The sequence below is a fragment of the Engystomops pustulosus genome, chromosome 6 (assembly GCF_040894005.1).
Source record: "Engystomops pustulosus chromosome 6, aEngPut4.maternal, whole genome shotgun sequence".
Taxonomy (NCBI): Eukaryota; Metazoa; Chordata; class Amphibia; order Anura; family Leptodactylidae; genus Engystomops; species Engystomops pustulosus.
Genome location: NC_092416.1, coordinates 4,462,036 through 4,476,082, shown reverse-complemented (window position 1 = coordinate 4,476,082; position 14,047 = coordinate 4,462,036). Strand labels below are relative to the sequence as shown.

The following is a 14,047-nucleotide window of genomic DNA, read 5'->3' as shown; positions in this document are numbered from 1 at the left end:
CCACCAGCCTGACCCGCTGATACAAGGCAGGAGGGATCCATGACACCACCACCACCAGCCTGAGCCGCTGATACAAGGCAGGATGGATCCATGACACCACCACCACCAGCCTGAGCCGCTGATACAAGGCAGGATGGATCCATGACACCACCACCACCAGCCTGACCCGCTGATACAAGGCAGGATGGATCCATGACACCACCACCACCAGCCTGAGCCGCTGATACAAGGCAGGATGGATCCATGACACCACCACCACCAGCCTGACCCGCTGATACAAGGCAGGATGGATCCATGACACCACCACCACCAGCCTGACCCGCTGATACAAGGCAGGATGGATCCATGACACCACCACCACCAGCCTGAGCCGCTGATACAAGGCAGGATGGATCCATGACACCACCACCACCAGCCTGAGCCGCTGATACAAGGCAGGATGGATCCATGACACCACCACCACCAGCCTGAGCCGCTGATACAAGGCAGGATGGATCCATGACACCACCACCAGCCTGACCCGCTGATACAAGGCAGGATGGATCCATGACACCAGCACCACCAGCCTGAGCTGCTGATACAAGGCAGAATGGATCCATGACACCACCACCACCAGCCTGAACCATTGATACAAGGCAGGAGGGATCCATGACACCACCACCACCAGCCTGAGCCGCTGATACAAGGCAGGATGGATCCATGACACCACCACCACCAGCCTGACCCGCTGATACAAGGCAGGATGGATCCATGACACCACCACCACCAGCCTGACCCGCTGATACAAGGCAGGATGGATCCATGACACCACCACCACCAGCCTGACCCGCTGATACAAGGCAGGATGGATCCATGACACCACCACCACCAGCCTGAACCGCTGATACAAGGCAGGATGGATCCATGACACCACCACCACCAGCCTGACCCGCTGATACAAGGCAGGATGGATCCATGACACCACCACCACCAGCCTGACCCGCTGATACAAGGCAGGATGAATCCATGCTTTTATGTTGTTGACGCCAAATTCTGACCCTACCATCCGAATGTCGCAGCAGAAATCGAGACTCATCAGACCAGGCAAAGTTTTTCCAATCTTCTACTGTCCAATTTCGATGAGCTTGTGCAAATTGTAGCCTCCGTTTCCTGTTCTTAGCTGAAAGGAGTGGCACCCGGTGTGATCTTCTGCTGCTGTAGCCCATCTGCCTCAAAGTTGGACGTACTGTGCGTTCAGAGATGCTCTTCTGCCTACCTTGGTTGTAACGGGTGGCGATTTGAGTCACTGTTGCCTTTCTATCAGCTCGAACCAGTCTGCCCATTCTCCTCTGACCTCTGGCATCAACAAGGCATTTCCGCCCACAGAACTGCCGCTCACTGGATGTTTTTTCTTTTTCGGACCATTCTCTGTAAACCCTAGAGATGGTTGTGCGTGAAAATCCCAGTAAATCAGCAGTTTCTGAAATACTGAGACCTGCCCTTCTGGCACCAACAACCATGCCACGTTCACAGGCCACAAATCACCTTTCTTCCCCATACTGATGCTCGGGAGAACTGCAGGAGATTGTCTTGACCATGTCTACATGCCTAAATGCACTGCCGCCATGTGATTGGTTGATTAGAAATGAAGTGTTAACGAGCAGTTGGACAGGTGTACCTAATAAAGTGGCCGATGAGTGTATAGTTACTACACAACCCTGATGCTTCGCTACAGTGTATCAGTCTGCAATTTTCCACCTGTCAGGAGCATTACGTGAGGGGATGGGTTGCAGATTGTTGGATACTTAGTTAGAAGTTAATACACTTTCTGTCCCTTGTGTATTTCTAGATCTCTGCTTGCTGTCAGGGGATACAATCAGTCCTGGTGACACAGCTGCAGTGTTCGTCACAGTAGACCCGTAAGTTGTCCTGCGCTTATGTGTGCGTCATATAACCAGAATCGGATATCAGTGGAGGTTCCTATAGAATGACAGCAAGCAGAGCTCCTGAAATCCCTGACATCCGCAGTGTAGAGTTATTATCCGCGTGCTGCGTTACAATGTGCCAGTTCTCGTGTAGCCCCTCACTGACTGCGCAGCCTGCGCTTTATTTCTGATATCTTTTTCTTTATGATTTCTCTCCATTTCTAATATTTGCAGTTTTTGTTCATTTTACTTGTTTTAATGAACCTTTTTTAGCGTCTGATCGTTCCCCACCTCATCACAGCGCGGCTTTATCCTCGGCGCCGGGTGATTCACGATGAGATTTGGCGCCTTCATTACCTTGTTAAAGCTTTTATCACCTTTGTATTGTATTATATGGTGTGATGTCTCCCTCCCGCCAGGGCTCCTCATCCCGGGGCCTCGCAGGGTGGTGACCGGCCAATCAGCAGGAGGCACCCAAATATTTTATTATTTTTTACAAAACAGAGAAGAAGGATAATGAGCGGTGTCCAGAAGTAATAAGAGTGGAGCGGGGAGAATGAGCGGAGCCGCGGCACAAGCTCCTCATAAAACTGGGATTACCGGCGCCGCGCTCACGCAGAGACGATATTACGTACATAATCTGCCCGCTATATTAAACTCTCTCAAAATCAGAAATATCTCACAGGGAAGGAAAAACCGGCCAAATCCTGACAACTTTTAGGACAATTTTTTTTTACTATTTGGGCTCCTCCTCTGGAGGACTCGTCGTGTCCATGCAATACTTTATGGGTGTAATACCTCGTTTCACCTCGTGGGGCAGCACTGTCGCACACATGATGGGATTGCTGGGGGTCAGTTTACAGGTGAGGGGCCAGTTCTGGGCTCTGTAGGGTCAGCAAATCAGAAGTCTTGACCACAGGGACCACTAAGTTCTAGAGAGTTTTCAGAACCTTCTCCGTAGATCCATCTGTGAGTGCTGAGTAACACACGTCCCGCTGTGGTCTCCATCTGAGGGCAATCTCCCTCCTTCAAGCCTGCAGCTCCTCCAGCCCCAAGTTCCTGATCTGTAAGAGTTTCTATACCAGACTGTATCCAACCAGCTACATCAGACGGACATCGGCAGACAGGACGCTACCTCTGACATCGGCAGACAGGACGCTTCCTCTGACATCGGCAGACAGGACGCTAGCTCGGACATCGGCAGACAGGACGCTAGCTCGGACATCGGCAGACAGGACGCTACCTCGGACATCGGCAGACAGGGCGCTGCCTCGGCCACCGGCAGACAGGACGCTACCTCAGCCTGTTATGGTTGCTAAGTTGAAGTCTTTGAGTAAAGAGACTGTGAGTTTAATGTTCTTCACGTGTGATCCCTGGCTGCCACTAACATCATGAACCTCTCCACTACCATCAGCCCGGGGATCCCTACATCACACATACAATGTGGAACCCTCCATCGTATTGTGGCCTCCCCCTCCTTGTATCCCTCGTTGGCCTCCTGCCCAGCATGGATGAGACCCATATACCTGGACCATGTCTAGCGCTAGCCACTCAGGTCCGGTTCCGGTGGGAGGACTTTGCGTATCTAAGCTGCCATCATAGAGGTGTCCACCTTCCATAGATCTAAGCTGCCTTGTTATTACATATGTATCATTGATATTCTATACATGTAGGTTAGTTGGGGATTAGAGCAGAAGATACCTTTGTGCCTTTGCCCCTGCCGGTCCGGTATCATTGGGTCACGTGATCTGATAAAGGTTCAGGCAGGTGGCAGTGATAATTGGCTCACACTTCATCCATCCATTTATTAGGAAGGATTGTCATCTTTATCACTGCCAGAGCCGGATCCGGCCACAAATCTGCGGAGCTTTTGTATATTCCCGGCTTTAAAATTAATGTCCGGCAGTAAAATTGGATCATAGCTGAGATGGAAGAGTCATCTTTATGTTATAGAGAGAGGCCCCGGGCCCCAGGCATGTGACACATATACAGACCTCAGCTTTACCTGCTGGAGGCGAGAGAACGGGGATCTTATTATAGTAATTGTATGATATTATATTCACTCCTCACTTATTTATGGCAGCACTAGAGATAATAGAGTATAGGCCAGACTGGTGTGTGGACCCTCTGTGCCATCATGAGAAAGAACCAGAGGTTAGGCTGGGGACAGGCCAAGGTCAGGGCAGGCGGCAGTCAGACAAAAGTAACAAGCTGTAGATCAGGAGACAAAGAACCAGAGGTTATTCTGGGAATAGTCAGGGACAGGCCGAGGTCAGGGCAGGCGGCAGTCAGACATAATCTAAGTGACAAGCTGTAGGTCAAAGGACAGAGAACCAGAGGTTATTCTGGGAATAGTCAGGGACAGGCCGAGGTCAGGGCAGGCAGCAGTCAGACATAAGTGACTAGCTGTAGGTCAAAGGACAGAGAACCAGAGGTTATTCTAGGAATAGTCAGGGACAGGCTGAGGTCAGGGCAGGCTGCAGTCAGACATAAGTGACTAGCTGTAGGTGAGAAGAGGCAACTGTGAACCAAAGTCACATGAAGCTGAGGCCGTCAGAATTGTACAGCAGAAATTCAGGAATCAGATCTTTGCGCAAAACTGGCAAGCCAGGCACCTCAATGCTCAGGCACCTCAATGGCCAGGCACCTCAATGCTCGGGCGCCTCAATGCTCGGGCGCCTCAATGGCCGGGCGCCTCAATGGCCGGGCGCCTCAATGGCCGGGCGCCTCAATGGTCGGGCGCCTCAATGGTCGGGCGCCTCAATGGTCGGGCGCCTCAATGGTCGGGCGCCTCAATGGTCGGGCGCCTCAATGGTCGGGCGCCTCAATGGTCGGGCGCCTCAATGGTCGGGCGCCTCAATGGTCGGGCGCCTCAATGGTCGGGCGCCTCAATGGTCGGGCGCCTCAATGGTCGGGCGCCTCAATGGCCGGGCGCCTCAATGGCCGGGCACCTCAATGGCCAGGCACCTCAATGGCCAGGCACCTCAATGGCGGGCGCCTCAATGGCCGGGCGCCTCAATGGCCGGGCGCCTCAATGGTCGGGCGCCTCAATGCTCAGGAACCTCAATGCTCAGGCACCTCAATGCTCAGGCACCTCAATGCTCAGGCACCTCAATGCTCAGGCACCTCCTAATGGGGGAAGGTGCCTTGTATAACCAAAGCCGCACATGGACTAGTCTAGAATAGATCGGACATGGCTGCACTGGCCCTTTGAATCTCAAACTCTGGCATGCATGTGCCTTAGGACACCAGGGCAGAGCAGTGCCTATGGGAGGAAAAAGCAGGACGATGATGACCAAGCCCGCTCAGGTCACACAGCTCCAGGCACGGGCTGATGACATCACACATGACCTCTCGTGATGGGTTGTCCGAGACTCTGAATTTAAACCTAAGAATTTTCCCAGCCTTCCATGAAATAAAAGTAATAAGTACGTAAAATGTATATGGAGATCTGTGAGATTATGTAGATATAGAGGCACATTTACTTACCTGTTCCTGTCGTGCTTCCTGATCCGGACGGTCCAATGAAGATGAAGTCCGGCGCGATTCACCAACATCGTGGGCCCAAAATTCTGCATGTGTCGCTTCCCCGCTGAGGTCCGCTGGAGTTCACCTTCTTCTTCCTGGTGCATGTAAGTGCTTTTCTTGCGACACAATTTGCAATGTTAAATCCCGCGCGTTGTTAGAAACCATCGGATTGTCTGACGCCCCCCCCCCCTCCCGATTTGTGTCGTGTGAAAGCCGGACCCGATGCTCCAAAATCCGATCGTGTGCGCCAAAAACCCCTGTTAAATGCGGCGCAACACGGAAATCGCCGGGAAACCCAACGAAAATGCACTACGCAGACTCTTAGTAAATGAGCCCCATTGTATTACATATTAAGCAGCTCTCACTTCCCCTCTCCCAGCAGGAAATCCCAGCACTTATCATTTATATCTGATGTCTGTGACTCCATAGCTGAGACCCTCCTCTATGAGTAGCCTGCGCCGCACTCCGGAGGTCTATACCACACCATCACAGGTGGCCTTTTCACCAGACGGAGCGGAAGAGGGTCCTCAATCTGCCCAGTGAGCGCCTTCTAGTGGTGGCTGCCGGCAACTTATTATATAATCTAATTTAAATTAAACATAGTCCTCAAATTTGTCCTTGGTTGATTAGTAAAATTCCCCTTGTTTTGATGATAATTTCCCCACCTCTCTCCGCCCCCCCCATTACGTAATAAGTATCACACAAAGATTATGACTGGTGCTCACACTCCGATCACACAGGATTCTGCACTTTCATTTTCACTTCTGCAGAATTCCCCTTTTTCATCCTACAGCCTGACCTAGGTCACGATGCCGACTGTGACACAAAGTTTTTCCCTACAAGTCAGATGCTCAGGTGGATCCAATCTGGAGCAACAGGTTTTTAGGACCCTCCGTTATCAGCAGGAATGTCAGGCTGCAGGGGTATTGGACCCCCTGGACCTCCGCAGATGATGATGTAAGCCGACACCCGGGGGCAGAGTCTAAGTGGCACCCGGTTTTCACCAGAGCCCGGCTCAGAGTGGGTTGGACTTGCTGTGGCGCGGTGCCACCAGGTCGTTCCACAGGTGTGACTTTGTCAGCAGTGGCAGCCGAGGCGAGGTACAGAAATAGAAGGCAGGAGGTCAAGACAGGCGACAAAGGTTCAGGGTCAGAGGCGGGCAGAAGGTCAGGGTCGGGGTCGCAACAGGAAATCCACAATAAGATCATGGGAAATGGTGAATTAGTACTCACCGGTAATTCGGTTTCCATCTAGTCCTCCATGACGGCCCACTTGGAGGATGCCCCTTGACCTCTGTAGGGACAGGAAGCAGAGAGGTTAAAAGCCTCCCCCCCGCATCCTCCCGCCAGTGTCTACCAAATAACTACACCGGAGGAAGGTAAAAGAAAAAATTTTTTATTTGTATGTTAAATATTCACATACATTTACAGTATAGCAAAACATAGGGAGGGAAAATATATAGGCCGTCATGGAGGACTAGATGGAAACCGAATTACCGGTGAGTACTAATTCACCATTTCCAAAACGTCCTCCATGACGGCCCACTTGGAGATCTACCAAATAAGTAGAAACTCTAGGGTGGGATGACTGCTTGTAGAACCTTCCTTCCAAAGGAGAGGTCCAGAGACCCTGGTAGGTCCAGACGATAATGTTTTATGAAAGTCGAAGGCGAGGCCCAGGTGGCTGCCTTGCAGATCTGCTCAAGTGATGCGCCTCTTCTTTCAGCCCAGGAGGCTGACATAGCCCTGGTAGAATGAGCCCTTAGATTGGTAGGAACCTCTTTCCCTTGTAGCGTGTAGCAGGTGGAAATAGCCAACTTCAGCCATCTTGCTATCGACGTTTTGGAGGCTTTTTTCCCCTTATTTTTCCCCTGGAATTGAATGAACAAGTTATGATCCCTGCGCCAGGGTTCTGTAGCCTGCAAATAAGCTAACACAACACGTCTTACATCCAGAAGATGCCACGAGGCTTCCTCATTAGAAGAAGGATCCTCGCAGAAGGACGGAAGGGTAATCTCCTGATCCCTGTGGAATTTGGATACCACCTTGGGAACGAAGCCAGGATCTAAGGTAAGAATAATACGGTCAGGAAGAATGCGCATATAGGGTTCTCTGATGGAAATAGCCTGAAGTTCCCCCAATCTCTTGGCTGTAGTAACAGCAATCAGAAGGGTAGTCTTTAGCGTTAAGTTTTTAATGTTGGTACTATCCAGAGGTTCAAATGGAGGTCTGGAAAGTGCATCTAAAACTAAGGTGAGATCCCACGTAGGGGTCTTCCTAAGGACTTGCGGTCTGATTCTGGAGGAGGCTACAATAAATCTTTTGACCCACCTGTGGTCTGCAAGAGGAAAATCGAAAAATGCGCCCAGGGCCGAGACCTGCACCTTCAGAGTGCTAGTGGATAGGCCCAACTCCAATCCTTTCTGCAGAAAGTCCAGGATCTGGAAAATATTTGGGTTAGGTTGAGATGGGGGATTGTCCCCACAAAAGGTCACAAATCTCTTCCAAATTTTGTGATAAATGGCAAAAGTAACTTTTTTCCTACTTGCCTTAAGTGTGGATACCACCGCCCTGGAAAGACCCTGCGATCTTAAGAAGTCGGACTCAGGATCCAGGCCGCTAACTGAAGCTTCTCCGGGTCTGGATGCAGAATAGGACCCTGGTGCAGAAGGTCCTTCCTTGGAGGCAGTATCACTGGTTGCTGGATGGCCAGGGATGTCAGCAGAGGGTACCAGCCCTTTTTTGGCCAGTTCGGGCAGATGAGTATTACCCTTGCCTGGTCCATAAGGATCTTCCTGAGGACCCTTGCGACCAAGGGAATAGGGGGAAAGGCGTAGGAGAGAGGTTCGATCCATGGGTGACTGAAGGCGTCTAGTCGATCCTTCGGCTCCCTTGCCTCCAGAGAGAAGTATAGATGACACAATGAGTTCTCTCTTGTGGCGAAAAGGTCGATTCTCGGAGTGCCCCAAAGATCTGTCAACTGGCAGAAAATTTCCTGATTTAAACACCATTCGTTGGGAGAGACCACTCTCCTGCTGAGGAAGTCTGCTTCCGTGTTCAGGACTCCTTTTAGATGAGTTGCAGAAAGAGAGAGTATGTTCTCTTCTGCCCAGGAAAAGATGGTGCGAGTCGGAGGAGAGAGCTACCGACCTTGTACCTTCTTGTCGCCTCAGGTAAGATACCACCGTGGTGTTGTCTGTCAGAATGTGGATGTGCTGATTCTTCAGAAGAAGAGGATTGGTCCTTAAGGCTTCCCAGACGGCTCGTAGTTCCCGATAATTTGATGGTTTCTTTGCTAGTGAAGGGGTCCAGGATCCCTGGGCGTAATGCGAGGGGAAGACTGCTCCCCAGCCCAGACTGCTTGCATCGGTCGTGATGGTAAGACACGGAAGGCAGTGCCAAGGAACCCCTTTTTCCAGATGCTTTACCTCCAGCCACCATTGCAGATCTCTTTTTACCGAGGATGGAATGGTGATCTTTTTGTCCAATCCCGAGGTTCTCCGGTTCCAAGAACGGAGGATCCAACTCTGTAGAGTGCGACAATGGCTCTGGCTCCAGATTACGGATGGAAGGCAGGCCGTAAGAAGACCCAGGATCTTCATAGCTCCTCGGACTGTAATGGAGGTTTTTCTTCTGAAGGAGCGGATCTGAAGTCTTAGACCGTCGGCTTTTTCCTGAGGGAGAAAGGACATCATAAGAGTAGAGTTTAACATTACTCCTAGAAACTTTTTGTGCGTAGAGGGAGACAGATCTGACTTTTGGGTGTTGATTAACCACCCCAGATCTGAGAGTTTCCTCATGGTAAAATCTCTTGCGGTAATAAGATCTGATCTGTCTCTTCCTATAATCAGAAGGTCGTCTAAATATGGAACGATAGACACCTTCTGTAGCCTCAGGAAGGCAACAACCTCCGCCATGATTTTTGTAAAAACTCTCGGAGCTGAGGAAATACCAAAGGGGAGAGCCCGAAACTGAAAGTGGAGGATAGAGCCCTCTGGAGAAAAGACTGAAAATCTGAGGAATCTTTGAGAAGAGTAGTGAATTGGAACGTGGTAGTAGGCGTCCCGAAGGTCTATTGTGCACATATAGTGGTCGGTATATATAAGCTGAGTAGCGGATCTTACCGATTCCATGTGAAATCGCCTGTAGGTGATGAAGCTGTTTAGGGATTTCAAATTTATGATCAGCCGATTCGATCCATTGGGTTTTTTGATCAGGAACAGTGGAGAGTAGAAGCCCGTCCTTTCTTGGTCTTGAGGAACTGGAACCACCACTCCCGAATGGATGAGGGATGAAACTTCCTGCCAAATAAGAGAATGGGTAGAAGAAGAGGTAGAGGGGGATGGAGAAATAAATCTTGAAGGGGGGTAGGTGCTGAATTCTATTCTGTAACCAGACCTGACAATATTCAAGACCCAAGGGTTTGAAGTAATATCTGTCCATTGAGTGGTGAATTCCAGGAGACGCCCCCCCACTCTGGCGTCACTGCTTCTTTCCCCCCGAGTTGTCTGGGGGATTAGAGAACAGGAACCCCCTACCTCTGCCTCCCTTCGGGTAGCTCCAGCGCCCCTGTTTACCTTTCCCACGAAAGGAATCTTTAGGGTTCTTGAAGGGGCGAAAGGAAGGTTTCCTGGAAGATGTTCTGTTTTCAGGAAACCCCTTCTTCTTGTCAGAGGCCTTTTCTAAGATGGCGTCCAACTCTGGACCGAAGACGAAATCACCTGTGAATGGTATGCTGCAGAGTTTGGACTTCGAGCGTATATCACCGCCCCACTGTTTGAGCCATAAAGCTCTTCTTGCTGCATTTGTTAAAGCCCCTTCTTTTGCAGCGAAGCGAACACCTTCGGCGGAGGCGTCCGCCAAGAACGCGGTGGCAGATCTTAAAAGTGGAATGCTGTCCAGTAGAGATGCTCTGGGAGTACCCTCTCTAATATGTGATTCCAGTTCATTCAGCCAGAAGTAGAGGGTCCTGGCGACGGATGTAGCAGATATCTTGGATTTTAAACTAAACATCGACGTTTCCCAGGCTTTTTTAAGAAGAGCGTCAGACTTCCGGTCCATGGGATCCCTGAGTTGTGCAGAATCCTCAAAGGGAAGGTCTGTTTTTTTGACCACCTTCGTCACCTGCACATCTACCTTCGGGACTGAGTCCCAAACCCTGGAGACCTCCTGATCGAAGACAAGGCGTCTCTTAAAGCTTTTGGAAGTTAGGATCTTTCTTTCTGGGTCCTTCCATTCCTCCGTGATTAACCCTTTCAAGGTTTCGTTAACAGGAAAGACGCGTTGTTTCTTAGCCCTTAGGCCCCCGAACAATTCGTCCTCCCTAGACATACAGGGAACCTCCTCTTCAATGTTAAGTGTCTCACGGATCGCCTTCAAGAGGTTATCCAGATCTTCTATCTGAAACAGGTGACGGGAATCCAATTTCTGACTAATGTCCTGGGAATCTTGCTCCTCAGTATCCACTAGGGAACAGGACGGACCCTCAGAGTCATAGTTTTCTTCATCAGAAGAAGAGATATCCGCCAGTCTAGGTTTTTTAGGAGGGGGATCTTTTTGTGTCGCTGACGCCACTGATGCTACCACCTTATCTTCAATAAAGGATTTTAGCTCATCCATAAATGATGCTTTTTCACCCCGCATAAATTCATCAATACAGGGCCTGCATATAGGTTTTGTGTATGATTCGGGCATAACCTGGACACACATATTACATTTCCTAGCAGAGGTCCTACTCTTCATAGTACGGTCGGACTTGCTGGATTTCTCAGACCTTTCGGGTCTGTCCTCTTTGCCTTTCCCCTTAGGCCCTTGATCCTTATCCTAAGGGGGAAAGGTGAGGAAAGTAACTAACTTGGGGTTCACTATGTATCATAGATACTATAAGAACATGCCATACAGCACCACTTACGTGACCAGGAGGGTGGAGTAGGCCCAAGTCTGCCTCATCAGCCATAACAACAAAGTCTGGGACGGCAACCAACCAACAGCACGCTGTACAATCACCACCGGACGCCAAAACAGACAACCGGATGTTTTAAATACCTTATCGGGGAGCCCATCCCCCATGCAGGTGGCAATCTGCTGTTGCTGGCGGTTTCGTGGCGCTGCGGCCCCACTTCCGGTCGCGGCCGGAAGTCGTCACGGAGAGCAAAGGACGCCTGGGAATGGAACCTCCCCCAGGCGCCGCGCGTCCTCGCGTGAGCCCGAGTCGGCCGCGGGTGAAGGACGGATGCCGGATCCGCCGGGACCAGGGAGGAAGCATCCGGCCGCGGTCCCGATCCGGAGGGGAACTACAGCCTGCAATAGGCTGGCGTAACCCCAGGTAAATATAAAAACAGAAAAAAACGTCCCTCCCCCCCCCACTTGGAGGAGAGAGAGACCCTCTCTTGCCTGCCCTCTGTAGGGACAGGAAGACACTGGCGGGAGGATGCGGGGGGAGGCTTTTAACCTCTCTGCTTCCTGTCCCTACAGAGGTCAAGGGGCATCCTCCAAGTGGGCCGTCATGGAGGACGTTTTGGAAACAAGTGTTTTTTAAGGCTGTGAGGCACAAAGATTGCAGGAGTGCAGGAAGAGGCCCGTTTAAATAGGATTGCGAGAAATTGCCAGCGCTCGCCCTTTAAACTTGCTGAAGCCAGCGCGCGTGCCCTCGGAGCCGGGGACGCACAAACACGGCCAACGGAGCAGAAGCAGGAACGGTGACAGGTCAGACGTGATATGGGTCGCGGGAGCACCCGTGACAAAGAAGATTGTGACTCTCATTCACCAGTTCAATATATGTTCAGGGATGACCCTGACATATATAATATATTGCCTTTCGCCCCTAAGGGAAATGCCCAAATATAGGTGACCTCACAATTGCCAAAGGAGGAGGGTTGTAAATCTCAGATCAGTTAACCCATTCAGTGCCATGATGAAACCTGCGTGGGGCGCTGCACAGGGGGACCACCTCTTACTGTGAAAAGTCACATTACTACATTGTATATAATAGGGGTCCGGAGGCTTCAGGCCGGGGCGGGTCCAGTCTCAGTTTTGCTGCAGAACATTTCCTCAGTCATTTCTTCCATTGACTATTTTTGTGTCTTTGTGTAGGTTCAGGACCCCGCTGGTTAATTCTGCAGCGCTCCCGATATAACGAGCCGTCCCTCCCGCCGGCCACCGAGGTTAACAAGACGCCATTTCCACACATTGCATTAATGTAACTAAGGATTTGTGGCTGCTGTCGGATCATTTCTCACTACATGACGGAACATTATTACAGCGTACCCCATAATCTGTCTACACGGCTCAGGACGCGGAGCGCCAGACGAGCCGGCTAAATGCCTCGACTGCAGAGAGCAAAATGAGATGTTTTACACAAAGCGAGAAACGCAGACACAACACAAAGGTAACATCAAAGAGTAGACTTGTTATTGCTGAGTGCACTTACAGTACACGACCTACAGCAGGGGCGGGGAGGAAACTGCCAGTAATAAGGGGCTAAGGGTGACCCCACCAACACATCAGGGGCTAAGGGTGACCCCACCAACACATCAGAGGCTAAAGATGAGGACCCTGACGAGAACGAAGGGACTGGAGAGGACCCTGACGAGAGCGAAGGGACTGGAGAGGACCCTGACGAGAGCGAAGGGACTGGAGAGGACCCTGACGAGAGCGAAGGGACTGGAGAGGACCCTGACGAGAGCGAAGGGACTGGAGAGGACCCTGACGAGAGCGAAGGGACTGGAGAGGACCCTGACGAGAGCGAAGGGACTGGAGAGGACCCTGACGAGAGCGAAGGGACTGGAGAGGACCCTGACGAGAGCGAAGGGACTGGAGAGGACCCTGACGAGAGCGAAGGGACTGGAGAGGACCCTGACGAGAGCGAAGGGACTGGAGAGGACCCTGACGAGAGCGAAGGGACTGGAGAGGACCCTGACGAGAGCGAAGGGACTGGAGAGGACCCTGACGAGAGCGAAGGGACTGGAGAGGACCCTGACGAGAGCGAAGGGACTGGAGAGGACCCTGACGAGAGCGAAGGGACTGGAGAGGACCCTGACGAGAGCGAAGGGACTGGAGAGGACCCTGACGAGAGCGAAGGGACTGGAGAGGACCCTGACGAGAGCGAAGGGACTGGAGAGGACCCTGACGAGAGCGAAGGGACTGGAGAGGACCCTGACGAGAGCGAAGGGACTGGAGAGGACCCTGACGAGAGCGAAGGGACTGGAGAGGACCCTGACGAGAGCGAAGGGACTGGAGAGGACCCTGACGAGAGCGAAGGGACTGGAGAGGACCCTGACGAGAGCGAAGGGACTGGAGAGGACCCTGACGAGAGCGAAGGGACTGGAGAGGACCCTGACGAGAGCGAAGGGACTGGAGAGGACCCTGACGAGAGCGAAGGGACTGGAGAGGACCCTGACGAGAGCGAAGGGACTGGAGAGGACCCTGACGAGAGCGAAGGGACTGGAGAGGACCCTGACGAGAGCGAAGGGACTGGAGAGGACCCTGACGAGAGCGAAGGGACTGGAGAGGACCCTGACGAGAGCGAAGGGACTGGAGAGGACCCTGACGAGAGCGAAGGGACTGGAGAGGACCCTGACGAGAGCGAAGGGACTGGAGAGGACCCTGACGAGAGCG

At 51.7% G+C, this 14,047-nt stretch overlaps 1 protein-coding gene and 1 long non-coding RNA gene across 2 annotated transcripts in view; one reads left to right on the top strand and one right to left on the bottom strand.

The window, feature by feature from the left end:
• Nucleotides 1-12,826, top strand: part of LOC140065288 (uncharacterized) — a 57,779-nt gene extending 44,953 nt beyond the window's left edge. Inside the window, exon 3 of the long non-coding RNA XR_011847880.1 lies at nt 12,524-12,826. This is a non-coding gene — a long non-coding RNA (uncharacterized lncRNA). The remainder of the gene's footprint in view (nt 1-12,523) is intronic.
• Nucleotides 6,706-8,485, bottom strand: LOC140065287 (uncharacterized). Its single transcript, XM_072112882.1, has 2 exons — nt 7,381-8,485; nt 6,706-7,302 (listed from the first exon to the last, which is right to left on the bottom strand). The coding sequence occupies exons 1-2, from the start codon at nt 8,440-8,442 to the stop codon at nt 7,006-7,008; spliced, it is 1,359 nt and encodes a 452-aa protein (XP_071968983.1). The 5' UTR covers nt 8,443-8,485; the 3' UTR covers nt 6,706-7,005.
• Nucleotides 12,827-14,047: the final 1,221 nt, after the last annotated feature.